General features: G+C 43.6%; 1 protein-coding gene across 5 annotated transcripts in view; it reads right to left on the bottom strand.

Moving 5' to 3' along the window:
- The window catches only part of TEDC1 (tubulin epsilon and delta complex 1), a 69,207-nt gene that overhangs the window by 3,752 nt on the left and 43,668 nt on the right, over nucleotides 1-21,787 (bottom strand). For 3 of the 5 annotated variants that reach the window (XM_068690854.1, XM_068690853.1, XM_068690858.1), the window contains 3 exons: nucleotides 20,118-20,204; nucleotides 15,524-15,736; nucleotides 12,786-12,992 (listed from right to left, as the gene is read on the bottom strand). In XM_068690854.1, the coding sequence (XP_068546955.1) occupies nucleotides 12,786-12,992; nucleotides 15,524-15,736; nucleotides 20,118-20,204 (507 nt within the window). Of the gene's footprint in view, nucleotides 1-11,098; nucleotides 11,217-11,933; nucleotides 12,046-12,785; nucleotides 12,993-15,523; nucleotides 15,737-20,117; nucleotides 20,205-21,787 lie in introns of those variants that run through there. The other 2 variants (XM_068690856.1, XM_068690855.1) reach the window with 2 other exon arrangements.

The raw sequence follows: 21,787 nt of genomic DNA, 5'->3' as shown, positions 1-21,787 counted from the left end.
TGTGCTGAGTTTTAACTCATCATAGGAACAGCTGCGATAGGAATTACTGTAGTGAAGCAGGAGCAGCTGTAAAGACAAGGACAACGACCTAGCTGTAAAGCACTCAGGGAAACAAAAGTCTGAGGATGGCACTGCACATGCTGCCTTCTGTAAGCTTCTGTAAGGAGAACCAACGTTTCCGGGGACAGAAAATTTTCTAGATTCATTTGGTAAGAGAAAATTTCAATATAATGGCTATGAAATAAGACAGCAAGTTTTGTAAAGCGCTATTTATATCCCAGAAATCTGGAGTTGGGTAACTAGTTCGGTTTATTTTTTGCTCTGCTCTTCCTGGTAAGAGTAAGTTCTGCAACCACATATGTTCACAAATATCCTTGTTGAACAGCTGAAGTCTCTAGAGGTTACCTTCAAGTAATGTTCTTCACTCTTCACATCCTGAAGACTTGTGAAAACACTCGATAACCTCCCTCCTGCATGGTTAATTGATGCTTTTTAACAGCTTGCTCTCTCCCATTAGTCAGCACGCAATGATTATTCTGTACTGCAAAACAATCTCAGCAGACCACCGCGCATCAGACAATCACACTACAAAAGGTAAGGAGCCTCAGCATTTCGTGCCTGCCCCTCTCTATCCTTTCAGTCTCAATCTAGCAGCTGGAACTTCGACTCCTAATTAGGCTCACGGTGTTGTCTGACAGCTGCTGCGCATCCTCTCCGAATAAATACAACAAGATAATCATCGTTTGCACTGCTACAGGAACCACCTCATCCCAGAGGGACCCTGCATGTTCTGAGAAAAGCCACACCAAACACAGAGGGAATCAGCTGATGGGAAATCCACATCTTCCAACTGGCACACACCCTGCTCTGGAGCGAGTACCGATCCGGTTAGCTCTTCACAACACTTTTGCATGCCTCTAAGTACAGAGGAGCAGTTACTTACTTATCATCCTCCTGCTGGTGCCCTCCGACCCTGCCTCACCATGCCAACAACTCTGTTGGGGACAGGAGAGTGGCCACGCTGCCCTGGCTGCTCCTTGATTTCTGGAAGTCTTCCAGAAGGCTACTGCAGGTTTCAAAACATATTAAAAATTAAAAGCTAAAGGAAAAACTACAACGATTTTACAGGAGAAGGCAAGGCACAAGTGGCTTTGTCTTCTCCCAGGAACAGGAGGGACCTCAAACCTGCACACCCCTACGGACACTGTTAGCTCCCCTGCCACCACCGTTTCTAAAATTTCTCCTACCTAAGGTAGGTGGCTGGATGAGAAGGACAGCCAGTGGCATCTCAGCTCTTTTCAGCCCTGGGAATCTTCTAGCTTGGAATAAATGTTATAGCGATGGGTTTGGTGAGCACTTCTTGGAAAGGGTAACGTGTCTGACACTTTGCACAAGCTGCTTCCCACTTTCCCCGCATGTTCTGAGGTTTTGAGGCCAGAAGAGTACTACCCTGACTCGCCTTCTCTGGATGGTGGATGCATTTGTCATGGGGACAGTCCCAGCCTCCAGCTGCCCGCTTTGTGGGAGGTCTGCTCTCACCAACTGCTTAGGATGAGCAATCCATTTAGCTCATCCGATCTCCCCTCCAATATCAGCCCTTCCAGCCCTTCCTAATTGCTGTGGTTTCCTCAGCTCCCTCGCATTTGCCTGCACCTTGCTGGTAATGAGCTGCCTGGGGTTGTGTGTCTCATTCTGCATGGCGCGGCGCAAAGATCCCCACGAGGCTGCTCTGCCTCCAAGTTTTAACAGCTTGCTAACAAAAAGTGCAATAAAAATGATGCAAAAAAAATTGTTCTTTTTCTGCTAAGCAGCAAGACGGATGGGAACAGACTTGGGGAGAATTTGGCCAAAATGTACAACATCCTAAAAAGATCCTACAAGATCTAGAAAACCATGTCACATTGTTTAAATCATTTCCAGGAATGACCTAACAATAGTGGCAATCTTCCAAAGGCTGGATGTCAATAATTCAGCTTGGAAAAACTTCACGTGGCAACCCAGAAGCCTCAAACAGCAAACAAACACTGTGCCCCACTCAGGTACGTGCGTGAAGGAAGCCACCAGAGCTAGGGATGCAGCAACAAAAGGTCCAAACACCTTTTTCAAGGAAGAGAATAAGGGTGAGAGCACGGGAGCACTTCCATTTTCTGAACACGCTGCTTCGAGGAAGCAGCAGCAAACCAAATTGTGGAGCCCCTTTTGAAGTGGCTGATAAGGACTGGAATCATGTCACTATTTTTAAAACACAATCTCTTCAAATCACTCCAAGAGCACTGCAGAAATGGCTATAACAACGCTATTGTTCCCAAAACAAGCTGCACGAGCCTCCAAACAGCACATTTTCTGCCTCCAGTCCTATCTGACTACTCACCTCTCCCACATTTCTCGTATGAATGGAGAAGACCCTATATGCATATGACACAAAACACAAATTATTCTTCCCACTCAACACAAATAACACGAGATGCGATGCCAGTCCTTGCTAGAAAGCACAGTGCAACCTGCTCCTTTGTGCTCGGAGCCACAAGGAACGAACAAAAAACCTCAGATCTTGTCTTTTGGGGTTGGGCAGGGAAAGGAAATTAGGAAATATGAATGGATGAGATATCCACACCATTAAGTCACACTGCCTCTGCTATCGGGGGCGTAATCGCCCAACCCCTTTCATCAACTCATCCAGTTCCTCCGAAAACACCAAACAGCAGCCAACTCGCAGGATATTTATTCCCAAAGGAAGCATGCTTCAGAGCTTTACTTTAAAGCTATCGTATCCACAACAGCCCCCTGTATTTGAGGATCTGAAAAGGGTGAAGCGGAATATTACATGCTGGGAATTACTTGGTTAATTAGGGGAAAATAGAAAATATTTTGCAGAAATAGGAAAGGGCTGCCAGGCCAGCTGGTGCACTCACCTGGCTGGCTCTGAGCTGCTCCCCAGGGCATGGCAACATCCCAAGCACGGCACTGGGAGGCATTCCCCCAGCTACAGGAGCTGCCCTCCGAGCTCTCCATCTCCACGTGTACCGAGCAGACTCAGCCAGCAGGCAAGCATCACTTACAGATACAGATCTGTGAGTAAAAAATGAAAGCGGGATAACGATGGAGATACGGGCATCGCTCGGAGACTGCCGTCAGGGATGCTGTGCAGAAATCCTGACAGCCGAGTGCTGGAAAACAGGCAGAGCAAAACAAGGCTGGTTTCGAAGTTTGCAGACTTATCCCTATCAGCCCAGCGGCTGAACCTCGCGAACACTTGTCTTCATAACGACTAAAATAACACAGCTTATAAACGATCAGTATTTATATATACCCTTTGCTCTGTCTCAGGGTTTATCCCACCACCACCTCCTCCAAGAAAAGCCTCGCAGAACTGCTGACAGTCTATCTGGGATACAGGGAGCACGATAGAGAAGGATTTGCAGATTACTTTTAAGAAAGCCCTCTCTGCCTGCATGGAAAAAGCAGCACCAAGCGCAAAAGGAAAGAGAACAAAAGGAAGTAATAAGCAAAAGGATCAAAAACATAGCAGGGGAAAGAGCAGAGTCCACTCTAAGCATAGCAGAAGGACCTGTAAGTATTAAATAAAAGCGGAATACAATAAAACCAGTCACAGGGATCCCAGAATTCCCACCCACCACCTTTCTGAGTGCCTGTACAAGAATGCACTGACTATGGAAATACACTTTCTGCACACACAGGAACGGAGAAGTGCTGAAAACACCCACCACTGTCCGTCTGGGGAAGCAGATGCTCAAGCAGAGTTCGCCCCAAACTTCGTCAGAGATGAGCAGGAACTGAACAAGCCACGAGCCCAGCTCTCCACGTCTGTGTGGCTGTTTTCTGTACAGAACAGGCAGTCAGAACCCAAACATTGTGCATCTCTAAAGGCAGAAAAGGGAATCCTTTTTCACACATAAGTAGGGTCAGGGCTTCACATGTCTTTAACAATGAACAAATAAAAAAAAAATCGACTAGCCAAACTGTTTTAAGCCATACTTCAGTGTATGATAAATGCTTTCCTTCCATAGCAGGGGGAGACAGGCCACGCCACGACACAGCCCTGTGAAATTCAAACATCTGCTGAGCAGCATCTTTCAAAAAAATCAGACCCCCAGTGTTCAGAAAAGTATCTAAAGGCACTTGCTGCTTATACAGAAAGCCACGGATAAAGTACCAGCAAGTCTCTGCAATCAGCTCTTCTGGAAGCACTACAACACGGAGGTATTTTTTAGAGTAAAACACCTGCTTCCTTATTCTAATTTCCAATTCATGTCCTCTAATAGCTTGCCCAAATGTCATTTCAAGCCGCTATGAAAGCTATAGAGTTAGCACTGCAGCTCTGTAAACTTGTCTCATTGAATCAAGCGTCTTTGCTAGAAGCTTTCAAGGTTTTTAATTTTCTGCAGCAGTTTCTGCAACCTGAGAGAGTAACCAGTTAAAAACCCTGGAAACCATCATTTCCTATTTTAACAGCTGAACATTTCCTACAATGTCCTGCCTAAATGAGGTTTCTTTCTTCTTGTGTGATCCTTGATTGTACACAGAGAGATTTGATGTTCGCCTGAAATAGCCCATTTAATAGCAACACACACATGCATTTAGAGATTTAAAGCCCAAATGAACTGCTTAAGTAGTCTAACCTTCTGCACAGCACAGGCTGCAGTATTTCACCCAGTAATTTCTACGTTTTGGTAAGCTACAGGGTCTCTTCTAGAAACAAACTTTTTTTCTTAAACACAAGCTCCAGTTGATCAAAACCCCACCCTATCGCAATGTTATTTCAGCAGTAAGATGTATTTATGGTTTAAAATGTCCATCTTTTTGCTAAGTTCTGCCTCAGCCACTGCGTCTTGTTATGCCATTTTCCACCTAAAAAAAGACTTCTACTTTCCAAGCGCCACTTCTGTCTAGGAACTTACACAACATGATCCAGCAATACCTTCGCCTTGGTTCAGTTACACTTCCCTAACCTCTCACCTAGAAGCACCAACTATCATTTTCTAATTGTGATGGTGGTGTAAGTGGGACCATCAGGCTTCGTTAAGCCCTGAATTGTGATCCGTACCTTACTCATCAGTAGCAGATAGTAAAAGTTACCAATAATCTATATAATAGATAATAATCTATCAATAATCTTTTCCATGACCCCACTACCTTCTGTTTCATGAGCCACAAACCATAGAAGTCTGCACATATCCAATACCTGAAACTGTAAGCAGATCAAACTGGTTCAAGGTACGTACGTGGGTATTTCTTACTGAAAACTCAAAGCTCCGGCTTATCAAATAGCTAATAGCTGCAGCAAAATTTCACTTTAGTATAATTACTGACTTTTAACAGTCAAATTCAGCGAGAGGAAAAACCTTAGGCCTTTGGAGTTGATGAAGAATAAACAAAAGGGGTGATATGAAAGTAATATTAACGGGTGCGTTATTTCTACTATAAACTCTTGAAGACATTTCTGAAGGGTTGTAAAGCTGAGCTACAGCAACTGACAGAATATGTAATTATACAAGCAGCTGCATTCCAAATTTTGCCCGGATTTGCAATTTCCTGCAATTAGAGAGGAATGTATACATCTCCATCTTATGCATTTTAAGCAAGACGCTCACTATTCAAATGTTAGCTGCCAGGCACACCTATTGTCATTTCAAACCAAAACGACAGGGAAGCCGCGGAGAGGCAATACACCTACTTTATCTAGCAAGAGAAGGCCAGCTTTTAACCGGGGGAGGAGTTCTCCGAGGAGAAACTAAAAATATAATGCTAATATCAGAAACGCACAGAGCTGCAACCAACGAGAGCAGCTACAGCAGCCTGGCCAGGCACCGCTGCTGCGTGCTTATTTCGGTGTACTCAATACTGCAAAGCACCTCCTGAGCCTTCAGGGTGGGATCCACACTGTTCTCCAGTGGACAGCTTGAGGACAGTGAGGAAGCACAGTAAAAAATATTTAAGAGCTCATTCGAGCACCAGAGAGAGATCATTTGGTGCAGAGGAGTAACCTGACCTCGCAGGGATGCAGACCTCATTTCTGTCGTCGTTTTTGTCTTTCTCCCCCAAAACAGACCACCAAGTCAGTCTGCTTTTGGCATCATGTATTAAAATACCACATTGATAGGAGTCAGGAAAATCAGTCAAGCTTAAGATGCAGGAAAAGGATAAAGGATTAAGAAAACAGGAAAGGAACGGCAGTAAGATTTTCCAGTGTCTTTACCAGAAAATGCAAAGTAAACCTGCAAATACCAGTGCGAAACACAAAAGTGCAGGACTGATAAGAACACTGCCTGTTTGCTGAGCCCATGAATATCTATCGCACAGGAAGAGGGAAAGGGAAATTAATCCTCTTAGGCCCAAAAGCAACCAAACTCTGTGGCTGCTGTGAACTCTGCCCAAGGACTGCGGGGGCTGCGCTGGGGTGGGATTGTTAAAGGACACACCAGAGGCGAGCAGAAAGGGAGCTGCTGCTGAAAACCTCCAGCTACACACCTCTCACCACAGCACCACACAGAAGTTTCCTGCCTTGCAGGTATTTTCTGAAATCTCTGTTCCTCGGTTTTAGCATGAGCAGTTTGCTTTCCCAGCGTTTAGCTTTTGAGGAGTACTGAAGTCAAAAAAGCAAAAAACCAGTTGGGGATCAAAAACGTAATGTGATTATTTGGAGCGACGCTGTTGGCAGAACCAGCCAGGAACAAATCCCAAAACAGGAGCTGGACTTCAGAGAAATCAGCAATCTCTGCATCACCTCTGCGCTGCTAAAGAGATCCCAGCATGAGAAGAGGAGACAAAGCATGGACACAAACACGTAACAAGACTGCCAAAATCACCATACTCTAGAGCCAGAGAGCATCTAAACCTCTTCAGCTACTTCTCGAGATAGTGTGTAAGCCCACCAGAAGGCAGGCATCCCACCATGCACTACAGACCCACTGCTCTTGGGAAGGTGGCAGGGCTCCAGGCAGGAGCATCAAACTTGCACGTTCTTTACCAGTGATTACAGGGAGATGCAGTTCAGGCTTGTGAAAATCTCATAGGGCACATCCTAAAATGCAAGGGGGACGAGAGATAATGCAAAGGGAACAAGAGATAAACACTTATTTCATTCTATTAATTACAATAATGAAAAAAATCCAGTCTAATGGCCCAGACTTTTATAATGAATGAGTCTTTTATAAAGCATTTATTTTTAATTAGTTTCATCTTTACATGTTAAATCTTTGCATTCATCTAAAGAACCACCCAAATTAATGTTGTAACATGCACATCCTGAAAATACTCGAAAAGCACAGAACTTCAGCTTCGGTCTGCTAGATTAGATTTAGGCACTCGCAAGAAGACTGCGGTGCTACTTTGAAAAAGACACTGACAACGACAAATTACTAAAGAAGGCGGCAGCCAAGTCTTGCTTCACGTAATAAATTGCTCACTTATCTTTCAATTTGTTCTTCCAAATTTTTATCTTGGGCAGCAGAGACAAACAGTGACGCCGTGAGATCCCATCTCAGATCTAAGTGCCACGGAGGGCCCCACTTCGCTGTAAGCACAGCTCTATCACTCCCAGCAACGTGAAAGTGGGCACTTCAGAAACCAAAGTGCTGCTTGTGGCTGGCACTCCTCTATATTATCCTGCTCTGGGACGACAGGATGCGAAGCTGAGAAGTCAAGCAATGCAGCACCTGTATACACAGCCCAAAAGAGGAACGTTTATACAAACCACTCCTCAAATAGATCGATGAGAGTAAGGTATTATCACCTAGTAATTCAGATTTTTGGAAAATGGTCTTTCTTATGGAAAAAAACTACATGGAAAATCAAAAATTAAGCAGTTTCTTCAAACCAGTAAAATTCCAGTTAGTTCAAACCAGTTCAATTTCAATTTCCTTGCCACCTCTGAGCGCTTTGAGTGACCGCTGCAGAACATCCAACAGCACCCAGCCCTGTGGCTCTCTCCCTGCTTTTTGGGGAACCAGGAGCTGTGCATCTGCCAAAGGTCACTGCAGCAACCCAGCCCAAACACAGCCATGGCATGAGGCAAATGAACAGTAACCCTCAGGTGGAAATTTGTCAAAAATAAAACATTTTCAGAGTTCCAACGAAAAAGCAGATGTTTTTGAAAACCACTACTCGAAAAATTTAACCAGCCGAAGCAGTTTCTCTGACAGTTTTGGTGGTGAATTAGCAGCTGAGTGGATGTGAGGCTGCCTGAATGGCCATCGTGACTCTGGCAGAAGTCAAAGGCTGAGCCCCGCAGAGAGCCTGCAAAGGGAAAAATCCCACAGCTCTCATTTTGGAGAGAGACGATGAGATGAAGAGTTAAAAGTTGTGAGTTCTGAGCTCAGCAGTGTACTGTTGCCTTATTTAGATGCATTTCTGTCCGGGAAGAAGAGATCTGACAATATTAAATTACGGATTTACTTTTATGTCAGTTCTTCTACAAGCAAAAGGGACAGAGAATCTGAAATGAGTTGGATATTTTTTTTCTCTTATGATCAAGCACCCTCGATTTCAGGGCAGACAGCTGAGAGGAAAAGGCCAAGGTTTTAAGCAAACGGAAAACCTTGGAGTTAAGCTTTGAATGCACGAATAGTCTTTCCCAAAAGCACCAAGCTCCTATCAGCTCACCCCAAAACCAAGCAGCACCGTGGAATACACAAAATGCTCGCAGCTCCTGCTGGCAGAGGAAGAACTCATCCAAATTTTGGCCCAATTTTGGCCATGTTTTATGTATGCCTTTAACTGTGAAAACATAAGTATACACTTATTTCCCTAAAAATGCACTAAAACATTTACAGTGGCTACAAACCGTGTTTTCACACTGGATTTTTTTATTTCTTTTTACAGTTTATTGTTAAATAAGGCTCATCTAAAATTTATTGGAGTATAATTCTTCGGCTGCATTTACTACATGTTTCATTGCCTTGCTCGGTATCCAGTATCTTGGTAAATAATGCAAGTAAAATATTAACACTGGTTATCGATTATGCCCTAACCGATCCTGTCACCTGAGCAAACATTCTGCATTTTGGCAACGAAAGGGAAAAACTGCATCTTTTGGGAAGCAAGAAAAAATAATATTCCACCCACACTTAGTTCAAACCCCAGAGTTCTGCGCACAAAACAGGAGACAGCACTCTAGTTTTTAATGTTTCTCTCTTCCCTATGGAGCCGGAGTCTTTTAGAATACACGAGCCCCATGAAAAATGTCAGGCTGGATAATTTATTTTCAGTTAGAGACTTTTTGTGTGTGTTTGAAATCAGTTTGCTGATTTAGCAACTGGTAGATAGAGTCTCTCTCACAGTTCAGCACTCATTCAGCAATCTGCAGAGCAAGTTACATCTGCAAACAAAGAATATTTATCTTTTTCATCTGTTTGTATGCTGCAAGCTGAGCATTGACTATTCAAGTCCGACCAACCTGCTGAAGTCCTCAGAAGAGAGCAAGATTCTTTCGAAAACCTCCCAGCTCTGCTCATCTGCAGTAACTTTCCACGTGCTTTTACATGCTAGAATTAAGCCAGGCTAACGAGAGGCTGCAGGTCTAATGCAAACGTTAGATCTGGCTGTTAAGAGGAGGAATGATGCACAGAGATGGCTTAATTCCTCCCTCCCGACACAGGGGTGAACATGCTGCCCTCCAGGATCAGTCGCCTGGGCCTTCACCACAGCCTCCATGGGCACTTACCAAAAGCAAGCAGTCTCTCCCAGTGTGAATACTGATAAAAAGCTGACAAATAAACCAGCACAGCAACAAAAAAGCGAAGGCAGACATGAACGTCTTACTTCCCACTGCTTACAGCAGGTCCACGCTTCCTAATAACCTAAATCTGCTAATACCGTGGCAGTTCCATCAGCAGCAAACGTAATCCTACATTTAACTGGATACAAACTACACATAAAAGCCATTAGCCTTGTCCCTCCTTGCCGTCCTCCTGTCCACATCCTCCACTGCTCCCTCTGATGATCTCCCTGGGTTGCCTGCCCCTACCCGGGCATCTGGGCCCAGCCAACCATGCACTTCCAAAAGCTGCTCTTGTGGCCCTGCTAGTTCTTCAATTTCTTTTTGCATGAAAAGCTCCACTGACAGCTGCTCGGTGCTCCAGATGGAGGTTTTCAAATACAAAGTGGAACGCAGAAATAGTGGGACGAGGGCAGGGAGCACGCCGACTGCAGAAACACGCTGATGCTCCGAACCATTCCCCACCACTCCTTCCCCTCCCACACCCCAGGCCGCCTGGATAACTACTAACTGCTCCCTGCACTAATATCTTCATATTAACACGGAGAACTAGAACAAACAGCAGAAAATGAAACGCGAACAATTTGCTTTATAAAAAAGTTTGTGTAGGCAGCTCAAATCCCACTGCTGCCCCTGGGCACAGTCACACAGGGCAGAGGGTGGTATTGCGTATTTCCCTCGCCCCCAGCACACACGCTTTGATTTTCACACAGGTTAGCAGTCCGGCCAGGCAGCAGCTGCTCGGGGACCCACAGCTCCTCCCGTGACATCTCTGCTCTCCGTGGGCCAAGCACACCAGCACGGGCACCGCTGTTTCTGGAGAGGACTCGGATGCAGAGGGAGCACGTTCCAGCTCCGGTTAATGGCTCAAACTCTTTCCCAGCCATGCTTCACAGATGCACACATGAGCAAGTGCCATCCCATCGTATCACCAGCTGAAAGGAGTCTGGCTTGTTTTTAAACCCAAGAGAACACAGATCCCAAGTTACCATGTCCCAGGCTTCAGCAGAAGCTCAGTAGCAGGTGAGCATTTATGTGATTAAAACTGAAGAGATGATCATTTGGAGTCAAATAATCTGCATCCCAGCTGATGGATGCTGGATGTTTAACACAGCCTGAAATCAAGCTCTCCCTCAAAGAGAAGAATAGATATTAATATTTAGAAAGGGAAAAAAAAAAAAACAACCAACTAAAAGATCTGTTTTGAAATTAGGAGATTTCATCTTTCAAAATGAGGAATTTCGTATTTCATTTAAGTTTGTTTCAAAGCAGAGAAACCTTTTTAAAGCTTAACCATTTCACTCAACTTTTTGATCTTCTCCCAATCACCGTCACATCACTGAAAAAAACCTGATTGCTTACCTAGGACTGAATGGAAAGGAACAGAGATAAGAACAAGAAAGCCCCATATTCAGATCACACCTCTGCCGGTACAGGTATGTCATATGCCTCTTCTCCAAGATACCAAACACATTACTGCCTGCAGATGGATATCAGTTAAAATGTCATATTAATCAGGGTTTCACAAATCACCCAAATCCCACAGCAACATTCAGTTATCTTCAATGTCACTGAAAGGGGAAATGGTTTCAGGGTCATTCCAAGCACATAACCAAAAAAAAAAAAAAAAGCTGCGGGCAGGGAGAAAAACAAAGCCTTCCCAGGGAAAATAGCCTATTTAATTTTTAAAAGATTAAAGATTGATAGCTTCCACTCCTAGAATCACAGTGTACAAAACATCAATCTTGCAAGAAATAGATACATTGCCCTGATACCATATCCTGAATAATAAACAGTTATGCTTAGTGCTGCAAGCCACGCATCATGGCATAACGTTGACATTATCACACCTGAAATACCTCTACCTAGTCCTAAATCAATCGATCAATCACAGGTTCAGGTTTCAAGCCTAATCCAGTCTTAGAGCAGGTCCAACTCCTCTCCATCCATCCCTAATCCCTAACAGGTATTTGTGCAACCTGGCTTAAGGGTGGACACCACACAGCTCGCCAGGTAACATCCTCCAGTGTTTCTCTGCCTTGGGCATTGGGAATTTTTTCCCTAGCATGTAATGAGAATGTGTTGTAATTTAAGCATGTTCTTGTCCCATTCGCAGAGGGCATGGGAAAAGAAAAAACAAACAAACTCTTTTCTCCATAGAAACTTCTTCATATTTTGATACTGATTCATATCTCACCTTGGTCTTCCCATCTTTAACATCAAGACCCTCAAAAACCCATATGTTCCACACTTAAGACAATCGTCACTTTTCTCATTTGGACTCTCCCCACTTGGTCTTCCCTGAAAAACTGGATATAAAGTAAGAACAACTGTACCTTGTTTCATCAAAGCTCTTTCTAACCCAGCACCCTGTCTCCAACAGTGTTGAACAGCACCTAGCTAGGGGAGAAGTTTAGGACTAGACAGATATATAACTATACTGGAAGACACAACTTCCTAAAATCTAATGGTCTGTAGCTGACATACTTCCCTGACTAGAGAACATTTTTCATATTTATCACCAACAATGAATTTTTTCCTTCGTGAATTTATCCAGTCGTTCCCTTTTGGTTCACTCATGAGAACAGAGGGGCAGCAGGAGAACAGCACAATTGTCTCCACCTGCTCTGATGCCATACACCCCTGTTCTCTGCCTCCCCTTCCAGTGCAAGGAGCCCTAACCTAGCCAAATATTTCTTGCACAGAAACCCTTTCACACGTGGTCATCACCCCTCCCCATCCCTGGGCCTTTTCGGTTCAACCGCACCTCTCTTTCAGCTCAGACAGCAGCCAGAACTGCACGCAGCGTTGCGGGAACAGATTGAGTATTTTAAGTTTCTCTTTCTGCTGCTTTCCTTACGATTCTTAGGATTCAATTTGCTATTTTCACCACTGACATTTCCGCAGAACTATCGTTATAACCCCAAGAGCTCATTCACATGCCACGACAGCCAGATCGCATAAACACACATATAAAAATTACGATTCCCCCTTTAGATGCATTTTTGTCACATTTATCTCCCATCCGATTTTTTATCTGACATTTTACCGCTTCATTACTCGGTACCACGAGGGCCCTTGGCGATCCTTCCCTGCCGTCCTTCACGTGTGCTCCCAGGGATTTAGCCTCATCTCCCAGCTCGAGCACCTCGCTCGTCACCTCCTTCCCCAGACCACGCACACGGGGCAGCACGGGCTCACAAGGTCCCGCTGGAAACTGCCTCTGCAGGCTGATCAGACGCCTCCTCTCTGCTGGCTGCTCAAGGGTAAGAGGAAAGGCATTCACAGGAGCAGTTTATTCTTGCTGAGAATCTGAGTTTATCAAATGCCATTTGAAAATGCAGTAAACGACGTCAATCCAACCTCCTTTGCCCACGTGCTCACTGGTCCCTCCAAGAGCTCCAACAGCTTTTAGATTCACGATTCCTCTCCTCAAAAACCGTGCTGGCTGCTCCCCAGAACATCACATTTAATCACATGCCCTCAATTCTGCTCTTCAGAGCAGTTTCCACTCAATTGCCTGGCACAGACACCCGGCGTACCAGTAACAACGGACGTAATTACCCTGTAGATTATCACGGTTTTCGTGAAGTCAAACGCAGTGGGCACAACAGCTATAATAAACTGTACTGTCCCTCATATGGGCACGATTGTGAGAAACAAGGTAATTTCCAGATGTCTCAATGTTGCAAGATAGAAAGATAGAGATAATGACTGCTTTAACAACTGCAATAGCTTCTGTTAGACTGAAAAAAGAACACCAAAGGTAAGATTTGATAAGCTTATTTCTCCAGGGAGGAGACTGAAGGGGGCACAATTGATAGAGGAGCCTGCATTCAGCGAGCATCCTGACTGCAGGGGGAAAAAAGACAGAAAGCAACACATAAGCAGCTTCATCGATAGGAGGAAGGGCTGATATGAGGAGGATTGATAGAGGGCTGTCTGACCTCCAGGCTTTCCAAAATGCTGCCACGTAGCATTACGAAATGATTCTGTTCCAGGGGATGTAGAAGCAGAAGCACCTGTGATAAACCATCCCCTTAACAACCTAGCAAGATACACCCCATTTGGTTCCCACAGTTCTGTACTCGAATGACACTCACTGAATCTCAGGAATGCTGGAACGTGACCGGCCAAATCCAATCAAAGCATCACAGTACAATGGAGAATTCATCAGCTAACCTTTTTGGACTTCATTTCCCAATTTGAACATAAAAAGTTTGTGTGATTTTTATGTAATATTTAACAGGACATGTATTGTTATATATAACAGGAGTCAAAGCATATCTTGCTTTGGAAATCAGATAATGGAAACTTTACCTTTAAAATTCAAAGTCTGAGACATCCTGCAACATTCATCTCCACTTTGCCATACAAACAACTAAATGGGACCACACTAGGAACCTGCCTGGGTCCAGTACCCCATCACTGACAGTAACTGCCTAGAGATGACTACAAGACCAAAGCAAGTATATGTAGGTACTTCTTCAGAATATTCTCCAGCCTGCAATGATTTGTATTCTTCAGCTCCCTAAGCTTGTAATTCACATTTGTATAGGTTTTGTAATTTGTAATTCACTATTTGATAGGTTTTGATGGATTTCTTCTTTCAAGAATGTGTCCAACAGATTTTGAACCCATATACACTGCTTGCATCCCCAGTGCCCTGTGGGAAGAATTCCTCACACCAAGTGAAGCAGCAGTTTCTTTTACTCATCTCTATCCAACTGATCCCATTTACTTCCCTCTTACAGGGGAAGAGAGATCAGCTCTTCTCCATGCACTTTTCCCATACAAGACCCTGACCCTTCCTGAGCAAACACCTCCTGATCTGACACAACCTGCTACTTTTCACTGCCAGCTGATCTGTAACCCCATCTATCTATGCTTCAACCAAAAATTAAAAAAATAATAATAACACTTGAGTTAATACAGATAACAAACAATGACAGTTTTGTTACTGTTCTATATGACCCAACTGTTTCTTTTGCTTCTTTTCCATCCACTGTTTTCATGGATTCCCTAGCATCCTTCTTTCCTGTTTATGCCTAAAAAATATTATTAGCTTCTATGCTTGCATCTCCATCAGATCTTCTCATCATGCCAGCTTGTTAATATTCAGATTCACCTTCTGTATGTACATTAACTGGTGCTTCCCAGTGCCCCCTACCCCACCCCTCTGCCAGCAAATACCACGTACACTTCCTTCGTATCACCTGCTTTCCTCCGCAGCAAGCCTCCCACAGCCAGTCTGTTCTTGCACCAAATCTTGTACTCAGTTCCTTCTCTCACTTCACAGGTTTCCAACCCTTCTTATTCCTTCCCCCATCAGACATTTCAAAGACTACTAGCTCAGTGAAAGATGACAAGCTCTGGCCTCTCCCATCCTCCTTTCCCTCTGAACACCTACCTCTTAATTTTCTCACTCTAACCATTACTGACGCTTTCAGCTTCTGCCTCTGTCCCCTCCAGGGGCTGCCACAATTTCCTCCTCTTCTCTTCTCCCTCTGTCCTCTGTAACCTCTATCCTTTGATGCCATCCCTTCCAAATGCAAGAACACTTACTTTGTTTCAGCACGCTGCCTCTCTGGGACAGATGCCTACTTTGTGTTTGAAAGAGCACCTGGCATGCTGTGGGCATAAACAGACAACTTACTGTAGATCTGCAGCAAGGCTGACACAGAGCAGCAACAGGGAGGCTGCCCTGGGATGGGCTGCAGCAAGAGAGCTGATAAAAACAGCATCTGAAAAGTCATTAATGATCACAAATACCACCTGAAACCTTACCTTCTCCTCCCATGCCGACTTTCGGTGAGTTACAAGCTCGTGTAGCTGGTCGCGGAGAGCCATCAGATCTCTGGATAATTTGTTGATTTGCCCAGTCAGGCTGTCAGCCCAGGGGCAGCACGAGGTCACCTTTGGCAGGCTGCTTTTCTCTTTGTGAGCATCCTGTGGCTTGCACATATTTCCCTCTTCAGCCATATTATCTAACACAGTTTCCTAAAGGAAAAACAATAAAAGTTACTTTTCAGCAGGAGCTAAAATGCTTCACCCCCTTCCCAGTAATCCACAGCTAGGAATTTACTGCTGCCATCTCAGGATATGGTTGCTCCACAATTTCACAGCTATTTTAAGAGAACCTCCTTAGTTCAATCTAATGTACTTGTAAGTTAACAGAAAACTTATGTTGCTAACCCGGCTTATTTTAGAAAGCACTGCATGCTGTGAGCTACTCTCCACTGCTATTACTAAGGCATGAAGTAACACTTCGGGAACAGAGATCATCAATACTGCAGTAGTTCCAGATACACCCTTTCCTCTCAAACTCTGACGTTGGATGCATTTCTGTAAGAAAGCAATGACCGGGACAGAGGGAAGTGCTCACACTGCTCAGGACAGTCCCACTGGCTACGTGGCACAGTAAGCTGCAGCACCCACAGGCCCACCAGTGTCCGTGTACAGCTCCAAGCCAAGGAACCCCGAGAGATCTCTGCTCCAGGCTGCCTTCAGAAATGGCAACCCTTATTTGAAATACTCGGAAAAAAATTGTTAAGTTCAGAGTCCTTGAAATACATGCACCTGCACAATGTAGCACACGAATTATAATGCAGTCCTCAAGCCATGACAGGATAACTAAAGGACCAAGCCTCATCACTCAGAATTAAACACTTATTTCCATTTTGTTACCAAGACAACATCAAGTAGGAGAGGTCATAATCTCTTTTAAGGACATTATTAGCATTCAAAATTATCTTTCAAAACTGGAGAAGTGACCTAAAAACAGTAAGAGGAAATTCAGCAGTTGAGCAGCATGGTCAACATGCGAGCAAGGGAAAAACAACTGCATAATTACTGACTCAGCAGCAACACTGCTGAAAGAGATGTCAAAAATCAGACAGAAGTCACTAACGTAATTCTGATAAAGCCAAGTACCATTTCAGAGAGTATAATCATGAACCTTTGTGATAGCAGAGCTGACCGCAATACTGATGTACAGGTGACGTGCCTGGAGTTAAACACAGACAAATGGGACAGAAAAACCCATGTGGGAGCAGCAACCACCACCCAAATTTGAAGGAATGACCCACAAAGAGACGTTATGAAAGCCAATTTTTAGCCTAGAAACTAACAGTCTTCTCTTTATATAACGTTGTTGTAAAGAGGATGGGACTTTTCTCTGCAGGCAGATTCAAAACTTTGGCTTAATCCATAGCCAGGGGTTTTGGGGCTGATATGAGAAAACTTTGCAAGACAGCTAAGAATGGCAAAAGGCACCCTGCAAAACCTCCTTTCTAAGAGAGCATCAGCACTGCAAATTGTCCCCAGCTGGACTGGAGGAGCAGCCTGTGATAACATGTCTGGACACCGACAGCCTTAACAAAGTGCACAGCAATAACACTAAACTTTTTTTCCTCCTCTCTTTAATTTGAAATTCATTTAATGACAGAATTTTAAAGTAAAACCACTGCAGTCACTCCAGTTGCTGTAGTGAAGCCATACTCTGCCCTAAGACAACTGTTTCGTCTTGCTTTAAATGTTACATTTAAGAGCCACCATACTCGCCCTTTTAAGTCAGGGTGCTGTGCCACAGCCCATCAGTGGAAGCAGCAGCTGAAGGCTCCCCACACAAAGTCACGGGGTGGTAATGAAGTCCCTTGCTGCCTTCATGGAGTCTGTTTCATCCCCTTCTGCCTGACTCTGCATCCAGCGGAGGACACGCGACTGCACAGAAGAGAACGGACAGCAGAACAGCAAAGAATATGAAGAAAGAAAATGCAGAAAACAGGGGAAAGCTGGAGGGAAGGTCATCGGGACAGCAAGGGAGAGCAGAGCCATACCCTAGTTCAGGGACGAGCTAAGCATGATGCAGAGCCACACATCCCCAAGTGCATTCAAAGTCGTCTTTTTTACACACATTTACACCAGAAAACAGCAAACTGAAATATAATTGAAGCTTTCAGAAAATTTCATTAATGGGGACTGATCATGAATTCTTGGTGGCTGAAATTATTTATGATCTCCCGAGGCTGACTGCAGTGCATTAACTTAAAAGCAAATTGGTCCACTTCCTAAAATGAGGAGGTAAGGAAGGGGCTGTGCTTTCAAGCAGCAGGAACCTTCATGATCTCATACTTCATGCTGAGCATAGCAGCAGGTACACTTGAGGTTGAAAACGTAAACCCAGTCCTCCCTTTTCTATTTTACCTCTAATTTTCTTGAGTTCTCCATTTCTGCTCTGCATCTGAAGTTAAAACCCTTATGTTCCCCAAAAAAGAATTAAAATCTTTCTTTTCTGGTATGTAAAAAACTGGTTCTATATGTTTTGGTAACAACTAAAAGCAACTAATTTCAGACTTTAAAGTTAGTGAGAAAATATCATTAACAGCAGGCTTCAGATAACTGGCTAGCATCTATATTTAGCAGTAATGCCTGGTTTATCAAATCCGAAAAGTTGTGGCGTTTCTTTTTTTAAATAATACTGTTTATTTCATCTGACAACCCAGAACTAAGACAGTATGGAAGAAAAATTCTCTTGACAGCTTGCTGCACTTGTTTAAAAAAAGAGAACCAAGCATGAAAAGATGTGGAGATACTAAATAGTTGTTTTCCTACAGAACCGTGCAACTTTAGCTGCTGAATCAGGCAAAGATAAGTCTGAGAGACAAACCAATTTCAGAGCAATAGCTGGTAGATCCCTATTACGGCTTGGGAGCCAAGCCAGGCATTAAGCCAGGCACTTTCCATTTGCAAATACTGAAGGACGCATTAATAGTTTGTGGGCAGATCTTTCAGAACTCATTTGAAATTACCAATTCCCTACCACATGCCAGAGTTCATCCACACCCAGGCAGAGAGAGGCTGGGTTTCCCCAAATTGTAAAGGCACAGAAAAGTCAAGGCACGGGGTAAAGGGAATGGAAACACTCTTCCTAAAAATAACTGCAAATAAGCTTGTAATTTCATGTCCAGTGAACGCTTTATATAAAGATTAAAAGTAAGGAACGTGACCAATGCATCTAGATTCAGACATCCTCATACAGGGAAGGCTGCAGAGCAGACAATGCCCATCAGTAGGAAAAGGTTCAGTCATCAGAGTAAGGAAGCTGTATCAGGAACATGCTACGCACCTTCCCCACAGCCACCAGGAAGACCTGGCAATAATTCTGCAAGAATCATCTCCTCCATCAGACCAGCAATATGATGTATGGATAAAATGGAAAGAGAAAATTACCGTATCCTCAAAGAGCGCCTCATTCCCATACATCATATGGGGAACACAACCATCACCAACAAAAAACACAACTTGGTCATCCAGCCTGTTGAATGTTTTGTTCAACCACCACTTCAACTCTTACTTAATAGATGTGCTGGTCACGTTTTCTGCAAGTATTTTATTTAGGACTTAACTCAATGAAGCAGCTGAGAACCAACAACCGCAGTACTTCCCACACCGTTCAACATGTCAGAGGCAAAGATTTCGGTGAGTACACTGAAATGCCATAGCACTTGCACCTACTGTTTGACTGCATGTCTTTGGGGACAGGTTTATTCTAGTGCTGATGCTTTCCAAACAGCTATAAGATGGTAGATGAGTAAGCCAAAAACCATCACGTAACTAATGGCAATTCGATTGGCTCTACACTGGAAGAATTCTTCAAGACAGGACAGATAACGTTACACTCCTCTGCCTGGCTTTTAGTGTAGAACAACACATGTGGGCAATTAATAGTCAGCTCACTGATTCTCAGGATTTTGTAAACTCATACCACTAATGCAGTGCTCTAAAGAATTATTTTCAGCAACTGTAAATGGGCAAAAGTTGTAGAGAGAAGTGAGATGGATGCTACCGTTTACACTCACTTGAGAAATCGTAAGATGCACAGAGAAAGGCTTATTGATTTTCTTATGATCATTCAACACAGTTCAAGGGGAAATTGGCAATTTCAACACACTATTTGGCTGGGAAAAAATGAAGTTGTTTTCAATATCAGTTGCTTGCAAATTTAGTTGTTCTGAAGTCTGCAATAAAGCTTAGAGTCCCTCTTCTGAAAACCCATTTAATTTTAATAAAATGTACGAATGCTATGTTTAAAAACATTAAAGAGATGAAGATCAAGCATTTTCATCTGTATTAACTTTCTGAAATTTTGCTACTCTGCCCTATATTTTCTCAGCTTAGCTGGGTGATTCTTTCTGAAGAAAACTGCGGGATGAAGGACTAAGAAACCATTCCTTACTTTACCAAGGCCTTTTTTCCTTTTTCTCAACTGCTGCTGAACAGTTGTTTTGCAGTGTTTTTGTTAAAAGGAGCCTTTGGAAGTGGTCAGCTCTTTGTTAGATTTGAGAAAGCTACACCCTTTAAAATTCATTTGAGTCATTACCATCCACTGCCAATAAACTGGTTCCAGTTGCTTCCACTCCAGAAAGGCTTCTAGTTGCATGGTTTCCAGCTCCAGAAGTTGTACCAGCTAGAGGAAGAGAGACAAAGGAAAGAAAATCAGGTAACATTACTCACTTCTGAGCTAAATGAAGTGGGCACTTGGTCTGAATTACAAAAAGAGAACTCCATGAGAAGTGTCAGTGGTACATGATACATGTTTTTTTATAGGACTACTGTAAAACCAGCTGCACAGACATGATTGAAAACCTGAAGACACCTCCCACAACATAACCAATTTATTCCTCACTCCAAATGTACAAATGTCATCAGCTTCTACACAAGTGAATGTGAATTTCTGTATTATTCTGAAGTATTAAGGAGTCAGAATTCTGATATATTAACACCTAGACGCATGTCCATTTTAAAATCCTCCCAGAATCTCCCATAATCAAATCTTATGGGTTGGAAGGGACCTCAAGAGGTCATTGGGTCCAAACACCCTACCAAAGCAAGATGCCCAAGTAGGCGTCCAGACAGGCCTTGAACCTCTCCAGAGAAGGAGACTCCACAACCTCCCTGGGCAGCCTGTCCCAGTGCTCCATCACACTCATCATGAAGAAGTTCTTTCACATGTTGGTGCGGAACTTCTTGTGATCCATTTTTTGACCATTGCCCCTTGTCCTGTCCCCACAAACCACTGAAAAGAGGTTGGCCAAATCCCACTGTCTCCCACACTTAGGATATTTGTAAACATAGATTTCCTCATACTCAATAGAGTAGGAGGATCTATGAGTATCATAGATCTCCTCATACTCAATAGTAACAACCCCAGCTGTGGTATACAGGCATCCCTACTGCTCCAGTACAGCTCCTTTCCATCTGCTCCCATACCTGGGGAAAACTCAGAATTACAGTATCTCCATTCCTCCCTACCTCCTCCCCCAAAACCTTTCATCCCATATTCTCACCACTCAAACTGAGTGGATCTCTGGTGCTCTGGAACAGCACAGAGGAACTCCGTCTAAAAACGTTATGTTTTATAAAACCAAATTGTCTGATTTGCTGTATGAGGAACTCCTCCGTTTACCTGACAGTTCTTGAAGAAGGGAGAGATTAATGTTCTACCTACACAGTTACACATTTTTTGTAATTATATGAACAGCATGCATGTATGCACACACGTATATAGAAAAAGAGACATTCCAAGACTATTTATATATCAGTAATGCCCAAATTTTTGGGAAGAATGACAGGTGACAAGCTAGGAATAAAACAGAGCTTACCAGCTTCAACAGTTTCAGTAGTGGCCATATACACAAACATTTTTAACACCAATCTGACACCATCAGCAACTTTTTAAGAAACACACCAACAGTAAGCAGCCTTGAAAAGGAGGATCAGCATGAGATCAGTAAAGCTACACCTGCCTTATGCAGACAGCTGACTTCTGCCAGCTTTCTTGGGGTTAGTTATTTACTACATACCATATAACTGAAGTAATTGCAAAGCATGAGTTTGCTTTGCAACTTTATTCTGCATCTATAGCTTGGAGATAGAGAAATCAGAGAAGGGAATGCACTTGCAAAAGTAACTGCTGGAAATTATGAGCAGTTTCCTCTAACACACTGCTGGATCCAAAATACAATTATTACACATTTGTTCGCACAGCTG

This window comes from Anas acuta, chromosome 8, assembly GCF_963932015.1.
Source record: "Anas acuta chromosome 8, bAnaAcu1.1, whole genome shotgun sequence".
Taxonomy (NCBI): domain Eukaryota; kingdom Metazoa; phylum Chordata; class Aves; order Anseriformes; family Anatidae; genus Anas; species Anas acuta.
This window is presented reverse-complemented; position numbering and strand designations above follow the sequence as displayed.